A 9,070-nucleotide genomic window follows, 5' to 3' on the forward strand; every position below is an offset into this window, starting at 1 on the left:
TTGTTATCAACATTGATTCCCCTACTGCTGTTTACTAGAATGTGGTTGAACTGTTAGACTGTTCGTCCATTAGATGAGGTCTATGTACTTTTGTGGAGGAATAATGAATAATGAAATCCTTGGGTGCTGAAAATTTCACCATTCACTGGCCATTATTGTTACTAGTTGTGTGGAGTCGTCGTTTACTCCACTCTCTGTAAACACTTAGTATTCTTTGGCATTCATGTCTCCATCACTAATTTTCATGCCATGTGGTGGGCTGGAGTCTAGTATTCTTGCTAATGACTTTTAGAACTTTTCTTTGTCATCATCTTCATGATCTTCTGTGGGAACAGGATTAATTATTGCGAATGCTGAAGTTGTATAAAACTCCTCGTACTTTTATGACACATTTTCTTGCAATAACTCTCCTGAATCCAATGGCCAAAGTCTGAAAAGCCTTTTAATGAATCCTGTTTCAAAATAGTGTTGACCATTGTTGGAGTTGGAGTATAGTGTATGGTTTTTCTGTTTTGTTTTTTGAAAGTATTCCTAATCCTATTCTTTTAATTTCCTGGACTATTCCTGGCTACTGGGTCTAGTTTAAATCTGTCTATTTGATCTACATATTGTTTTATTCTTTGTCATCGCCGTAAGGTCTTTGAAAATGAAGGATTGTGTAGAATATTAGGTCCAGGGAAAGATAAATCCACAAAAGAATTATGGAGGCTACATATAGAATTGTGGAACATGCATTTTGTTAATTGAATAAAAGTAATATCATTGTGATAAGTACTGTTCATTCATTATATGTGCTATAGATGCATGAAATAGCCCTTGACCTGCTCAATGGATCTTCCCTAGTCCTTTCGGTTAAAAGCTCATGTGATGGAGAGTCCTGTTCTCTTCAGATTCTTGGAGACACTGTTTCATCTTCCCTTTGGTCTTCCACAAGGCCTTACTCCATTGGGATTTCCTTATTACAATCTTCTGATTATCCTCTCCTCACCCATTCTGATTACTTGGCCCAGCCATCTAAATTTTTGCACTCTTATGAATTGGGAAACAAACAGATCATTATACAGTGTATAGAGCTCATTGTCGTTTCTGTATTGGAACAAACCATTCTCTTCTACCAGTCCATAAATATGTCTTGAAATATTTTTATTTTTTTTAAGATTTTAAAATCTTCCAATATGTTCAGCTTTATACAATGTCCAGGTTTCTGATACATGGGTCGGATGAAAGTTTTATAATGTCTGAGCTTGGTGGTGTGATTGAGTAACCTACTTGTATAAAATTAACATAGACTGAAATAAGATTAATTTTCTGTCATTATCCTGCATTTTATTTCTTCTTTCTCACCTAAGGAATTGTTTATCATTGATCCTAAATATTTAAAACTTTTGACACTTATAAATCTATAGATCCCAATTAAGTAGTTCCTCTGCGACTGGTCTGACTTCTTCCTCAAGGTGAGGATCTTTGTTTTGTCCTCGATAAGTTCTATACTGACTGGTAAATATCCAAGGTGTTGACCAAGAAGTTGGTGGGAGAATTGCATTGGGGCTAGTTTGTGGCTTTGAGTTTTGATAGTGATTAGTGCTGTCGCGATCAAACCTTCAGATTGGATAAACCTTTCATTATTTAATATTTTATCAAGTACTGTTTTTTTTAAAAGATTTACTGTAATGTTCTTATATGTTAAAATTAAATAACAAAATAAGACACAAATGTACATTTGTGTGGAATAATGCTAATATTATTTAATTTATTATAAAAAAGAAAAATTAATATCTTATTAAGTGTTGTACAGTAAACAAAACATTCATTGCTAAATAAATTCACCCATAGTTATTTATGTGCATAAAAAGTTTTAAAATGTTTATATGAACTGTCATAAAGATGAGAGTTTTGAGCCATAGTAGTAAAGACATCTGCTGCCTTGAAGACACCTGCCGTATTTTTAGTCATTATGAGAACTAGAATGACATACTCTGGTGGCAATTTAATGTGTTTGTAGTTAGTAAGTATTGTTATAAGCATGATCTATATGTTTTTTAAAAGTTAGTTTTCTGTTAAAATACTTCTAACTATTGCTATATATCGGCATGACTTTGATGGTGTCTAGTTGTATGTCTAATTCACACTTATCTTTTATTGACAAATATTGTACATTTGGATTACCAAGAGTGAATGAAGTTCCTTGTTACTTGTAGTTATTTGAAGTTTCTTTATTTAATAATAAATTATCCCTGTAAGCTGGTAGTGTAGTATTGTTCACCAAATCAGTTTCAAAGACTATGTCGATCCGTATGTTCCAAAACACTGGTGATAAAAACTATATCCCAAAGAATTTATATAGACTTATATATTATTTAACAACTTATTCAATAAGTTATTAATGATTAATAAAGGAATAAGCTATGAAAATAAATAATATAATTTTATATTTTAGACTACTTACCATAGATATATAGATGAGGGTAATAAGTATATTCTTTCTTTAGCAAGAAAACCCCTATCATTTGAAAAATGGGTGGGTAGATCACTCAAAAACTGTCTAAAAAGACTGAGATTTATGGTTTAATATTTTAAATATAGATATTGTTTTTATACTGCTCCAAAATACAAGTGTACTTTTACAAGTTAATTCATAAATAAATCAAATTTATTTTTTTAAGGTATACTTTACAATATTTGTTGCATGGAGATTGGACCCGGCTGGAGGCTTCATTGAGAGAGAAGTTTACTGTTGTTTTGCACAAAGTGTTGTTGGTATTATCTAAGACTGATGAAGAGGCATTGAGGAAATGTAAACTTTTAATCAAATTAGTTCATGAACCTTGGAAAAATTCAACCCTGCACAAAATACTGCACAGCCAATCTCCTTCAGATAATGAAGGTATTTTTTATTATATTATTATTCGTTAATTCTTCTCACAGATTCAGAACTGAGGGGGGGAAACATGGTCCAACCACCTACTGATATAAATTTAATCAAACATTTAAAAACTTTTTTTAAAAATTTATTTCCATTTTCCCCTGCCTTATAAGCAATACAGGTGGAAACATTTAAAAACTTCTGCACGATTCTTGATGTATCTAAGAGAACCGCTTGTTGAACCTCTCTTAGTCCATGTAATTATAATTGCATTTCATCTGTTCCTGCTACGGTTGATTTCGGGATCAGCGCATTCATTGATATTATAATTGATTTTACCACTACACATTCTAGATGTTACAACTTCTTTAGTTGTGCCGCCAATTCCTAATGATTACGAAACTTCTCACCCACAGTTGAGCTAGTATTGTTATTGTTTGGAATTGCAATATCTATAATCTTTGCTTGCTTTTCTTTCCTTTTTATGAGGAGTATGCCTAGATGCCTCCAATTTTTCATATTCCTGACTGCTGAAACCGTCTTTCACTGCTATTATCACTTTATTCATTTCTTAGGCATTCTGGAAACTTTGCATTCCTTCTTCAATCCAAGGACGATCAAGGTGATTCCCCGGCTTTTTGCACACTTTTCCAAACAACTTCAATGTTATCAGGGTATGTCATCAATATTTTTTCCTTTAGTTCAAGATTTCTATTGAACTGGTGTTTATTTTGCTTTAACAGCTGATTTTGTTTCCTTCACCAAGCTACCTCGTTATATTTACGTCATTGGCTTGCATAAACAGCTTGCTTTTGTTTCAGGTTATCCAAATAAAGAGTCAGCCTATCAATTAACTCACTTTCCATTAAGGTGCCCAAGTTTTTACACTGTAATTTCACCTAGCTTCCTCTTTGTCTTGGTTCTTGCAGCTTAAGGGTTATGGATATAGTTTGTGATGACACCAATTTTTTCCCGTAAGTTGGCTATTTTCCTTTGCAGTCTTCTCTTCCATGGAGACATTTCCCTAAATCCTGTTGGGAGTTTATTTTTACTTTTATCTTCTATTTTTATGCCCAGCTCTAATGCAGCTGTCTTGGCAGCAATGTATGGCCAATGAGGGATATCTTGAAGGCAATTACTTAGGACTATATTTTCCTTAAGCACATTATTCATTATATTGGTTATTTTACCTGTTGTATAGTACTCTAGGCAATGATGGTTGTTCCCGAAGCATTTTTCCCTCAAGTAGAATATGCTCGGTTAAAAGTGAGTTACTCAATTTATTTTTTATTTCCACTGTCCTCTTGGTTCTCTGCATCTTTACTACAGACTGATGTACTGACTCAACCAATTTCTGAACCTATTCTTGCATCCAACACTTTGTTAGATCTCTCAACATCACTTTCAGCGGCCATTAATACATGAACTTCGTGTTTTAGTTCTTGGAGGTCATTCGAAGAAAGAAAATGTCTCGTTAATATTGCTCTGACCTGATCACTCAGCCTCTGTGTGCCCATATCAATATCTGGAAGGGACTTATATCATTATCTCAGATATCCTGTTTTGTCAGTTTCAAGTTTTGTTGCCAAATAGTTTGCTCGGACTATGGCCGTATTCATATCTTATTTTTTAGTAGATTCTTGTAGTTGGTGTTATTGTCTAATACATTAAGCATAAATTATAGCTTATTTTTTTTCTGTCTATATTTGTGCAACTTGTGAAAGGAATTTGTTTAGTTTAGAAATAAAAAATAACTACGAGATAATTTATAGTAGTTTGTGTTCTAGGCAATAATATTTACTAGTTATCTTGTATTTGGTAGTTAATGTGTTAATAACTTTTTTAGGAATATTTTTACTTCCATAACTGAAATTTGTTGTTATGTATATAACTTGAGCTTCTGAGACATTTTTCATGTACGCTTCTTGAAGATTCGAAAAAAAAGTCTGAAAACCAGCCACCTTGGATTCCTTGGAGATTGGGAATTTCTCTTAAATTATTTACATCTTTGTCACTCTCTAAAACACCTATTGTGGTTTTAATGGGGTATTATGTCACTTAATGAACTGAGGATGTTATTAGGGTTGCCAGGCATTCTGATTATTCAGAGGTATCTCTGGTTTTAAACCTCTTGTTTTATTGTCATGAATGGACCTTTTGGTGTCCCCAAAAGTCTAAGTTTTCAATCTTTTCTATTATGGGTACTTTTTAAGTGTTTTCCTCTATCTTATGCATAATTTGTGCAAACTACAATCTAAAATTTAGGATGTTTTTCTAATAAATGTCTAATAATTTATTGGTCAATGTGTAATAAATAACTGTAAAAGTCCATATTCTGATCTAAAGTTAATCTGTATCAACAAAGATAAATGCATTTAATAACTAAAAATATTAGTGAAAAACAGGTAATCATTATTACTTAATGTGGTAACATTAGAAAAAGTCAGGGAATTTATTCTAGCCAGTTAGCATGACACCCTGATTTTTTTATATATAATTAATTTTTAATAATTAATATATAATAAATTTTTATATATGTATATATTTATTTTTTAAGATATATAAATGTATGTATCTTATTATCTTATTTTATTCTTGTTTTATTTTAGTATGTGAATATATTACTTCAGAAGGCAGTGAACTTTTACTAAAGCGTTTGGAAGTACTGTGTGAAGGAAAGTGTGAAGATTTAGCTCTAAAATTAGCTGCTACTCTTTTGAAACATCTTAATCATTGTAATGAATTTAAAAAGAGTGACATTGATCATATCACTGATATTCTGTTAATTTTATTGTTTCGATTTGGTCGTAATCAAGAAATCATTGAGAAGGTATGCTTTTTGATTTGAATGTGTTATAAGTACTGCACTGTGGATATTAATTTAAAATGTATTATTTTTTTTATCCAATAATAAATTAGGATTGCCTGATTTATTATTAAATGCTGATCGATATTGCTAATAGGGTTTATTAGGTTCATTCCAAAACCAAGAAATTGTGTTGTTGGACTCTTGTTAAATCCATTCAAATAAATAAACCTTGAAAATAATACTATGCACTATCTTGCTAAGGGTCATATATTAATAAAAGCAGTAATTTTTGGTGAGAAAAACACCCTTAAAACTCCATACAGATTTTATTTATGAATTGGGTGATTTCTAATGGCACTATTCAGTCTTTCTCTTTACCATTCCCTATCTGGTAAACAAAAGCACTGAATACAGTGCTTCACACATGTATGAATTACATAGTAGAGCATGTAAAATGATGGTATTGGGTTGTTTCATATGAAATTTCAGTTTTCACAGGAAAGATTATTTAGTAAAACAACTTTGTGAGATCAAAATATTTACTCTCATTTCCTATACATTTTCCCCAATGTGTTGTCAACATTTCAATCTCATAACTGAAAAAATGAGGGTTTTGTGAAGAAATGAAGTCAGACAAAGCGTTTTTGAGGGTCATTTTCAAAAGTTTACTTCTAAGAAAGTTGTCCATATTTCTGAACAGATGGAACTCTGTTGGAGATAAGTTTGGTGAATAAGGTTGGTATGAAAGGACTTTATAACACAACTCGTTTAGTTTTTTCACTATCTGTTGTTAAACATGAGACTTGTCCTGTTGATTAAGGCTGTAGGTCCCCTTAACCAATTGTTAGGGCGAGGGATTTATCATGAGGGAAAAACCAATCTCTTCTCTCAGAGTAAAATGTTTGCTGGTTCGGGTTAAAAAAAAAATGGAGGATCTGAAATAAAATATCACAAAAACAAAATATTGAAGAAAACGGAATAATGAAAAAATAAACTTCCAATTGGTATACAAAATTTAATGTTGTTAAAATATAAACAAATAAAAATAAATTATTTTTATACAGCGAGAGATGCGTGACCTAATGGTTCCTCTACCGGCAGAGGACCGAAAACTATTCCAAAGTGTGCAAATGTCGAGGTCTTGCATGAAGGTGAATGCAGTGGAAATGTTCAATCTCAATCTCTCCCCTTTTAGAAATGAGAGCCCGCTAGAATTTTGGAGACTTATAATAACTGCTTCAGTTGCTTGCCGAAGTTATGGTAATGCACCCGATGTTACTGTGTTATGTTTAATTGCATTATACCATGCAAATACCCTAATCATACAATTAATCGATAAGAATCTTTTCTAGTTAATTAACGCCTGCATATCATATTACTCAATACCAGAGGACTGCGATAAAACAAACATTTTATCCAGACATCACTTGAGGGAAAAGTTATGAATTGCTCTTCACATTGAACATCAAGAGGGTCTGCTTTTATAATGCTTGTGACTTGCTCTGTTTCCCAAAATTTGGTTAACTTTCATGAGAAATTGTCGCATCAAGCATATGGAGTGGTTGTACAATGAAGGATCGTACTGCGATATGAACCTTCGTCGGGTGAATTACTATTAATTGGTCCTATTAGGATCCAACCAAAAATGGTTTCGAGCGCTCTAGGCAACCCTTGTTTGGATATTTAATTACTCACATGTAAGATATCCGCAAATATTTCTGCTCCTAAAAGAAAATCAACAGGTTGTGACTTAAAAAAGTGGATCAGCCAAGTCAAGGGCATGAAATTTCTCAACTATCCCCTTTGGGATAGGGCTCATGGGCATATCTTTTTAGATCCACTTGGTCACAATAACCAAAATGTTATGTACGGAACAAAAAACCCTGAAATAAAATCTCACAAAAACAAAATAATGAAGAAAAATGAGATAATAAAAAAATTACGTTCCAAGTGATGTGCAAAATTTAATAATGTTAAAAAAAAAAACCACTTTATCGTATTTGGGCCAAGAAATAAATCACAAAGAACAGAAACAATAACAATATTTTTATTGCAAAGGAACAAAAATATTTACAACACTTTTAACTAACCTGGAGTTACTCTCTCTTCTCTTTCCCTATAATAATCACTGCTTCTGGAATGACTACTTTTCCTTATCCTCAGGCTTTCGAATATATTGCTCTCCAAAATATTTTTTTTAATACATTTCTTGACTACTTCAAAATCTTGAGTACTCACTACATTTTCACTGAGGGTTTTCAGTCTCGGTAATCTCAAGATCTACTGTAGTTTCAGATCACGCACCCTGTCAGTAAAAATACTGACGGCCACATTTTTCGGACGTCCTCTGGAACCATAACATTAGTCAACTCCTCCAGTCAAGAAACTTCTGCTCTGAGCTGCTCCACCAGTTTCCCAGGATTCTGCCTCTTGTCCTGAACCATTCTCCATGAATTTGCCTCAAATGAGGGCTACACATTCTCTTCTCGGAATTGTCTTGAAAATAGTTGAAGTTCTGACATTCCTCATAGCTGACATACACGCTCCGGAAAATATCCAGTCTTCTCTCGAAATAAAACAATTAGGGAAGTCGTTCCTTCCTGGCTATTACATCAGCCAGTCGAGGATGCTGCCTTTAACTGCCACAGATTAGTTGCCCATGACGACCCTCTGTCGTATGTTAAAGGCTTGATTCTAGCTGGGGCTCCCGAGGCGTCTTCTATGTTGAGAGCATCCCTCTCTAATGCCAATTGCACATCCGCAATACGCCCTCCGGTCTTAACAGGCTTAACCTCTACCAGAAAATCAGCTTCACCTTTGAGTCTCCCAATAAAACGCTCCACTCTGTGCTCACCTTCATATCATCTATCTTTAGTCCTTATCTGATATTCAACATCTAAGTCCAGACCTAGCTGGTTTTCCACATTTCCAACCTGGTTCCCTGTGATTCCTAAGTCCTTTTCAATGTCCTAGGACTTGACTGTCTGACTTTTTTTCAATTCATCCTGGTCAGATTTCATTACATCCATGGTGGATTTCATTTTCCTAAGTATTGACAAAAAATCTTCCATATTCGCTGCCTGACCATGTGATAACTGTTCTTAACCTCTTCTTCTCCCATTTAACTTCCTGTCTACAATAAAAAAAAAATATTTTCTTCTCAAAATCCCGCTTCTGACTCCAATTTTCGTGTGTAACCTGGGCCAAGAAGCAAATCACAAAGAGAACAGAAACAAAAACAATATTTTTATTGCAAAGGAACAAAAATATTCATAAAACTCTTAACTAATCTAGAGTTACTCTATTTTTTTTTACACCACTTCCCAAAAACATTTGTTTTAATTTATCGATAATTTCAATTATAATCGATCGACCAGATAACATTGTTACAATATATA

At 33.2% G+C, this 9,070-nt stretch overlaps 1 protein-coding gene across 3 annotated transcripts in view; it reads left to right on the plus strand.

Annotated features, from left to right (window-relative positions):
* LOC106681594 (serine-rich adhesin for platelets) overlaps positions 1-9,070 on the plus strand; it is a 72,250-nt gene that overhangs the window by 23,249 nt on the left and 39,931 nt on the right. For all 3 annotated transcript variants that reach the window (XM_014421991.2, XM_014421992.2, XM_014421993.2), the window contains exons 4-5: positions 2,664-2,884; positions 5,473-5,693. In XM_014421991.2, the coding sequence (XP_014277477.1) occupies positions 2,664-2,884; positions 5,473-5,693 (442 nt within the window). The remainder of the gene's footprint in view (positions 1-2,663; positions 2,885-5,472; positions 5,694-9,070) is intronic.

This window comes from Halyomorpha halys, unplaced genomic scaffold (genome assembly GCF_000696795.3).
Source record: "Halyomorpha halys isolate HHAL.00 unplaced genomic scaffold, Hhal_1.1 Scaffold350.1, whole genome shotgun sequence".
NCBI lineage: Eukaryota > Metazoa > Arthropoda > Insecta > Hemiptera > Pentatomidae > Halyomorpha > Halyomorpha halys.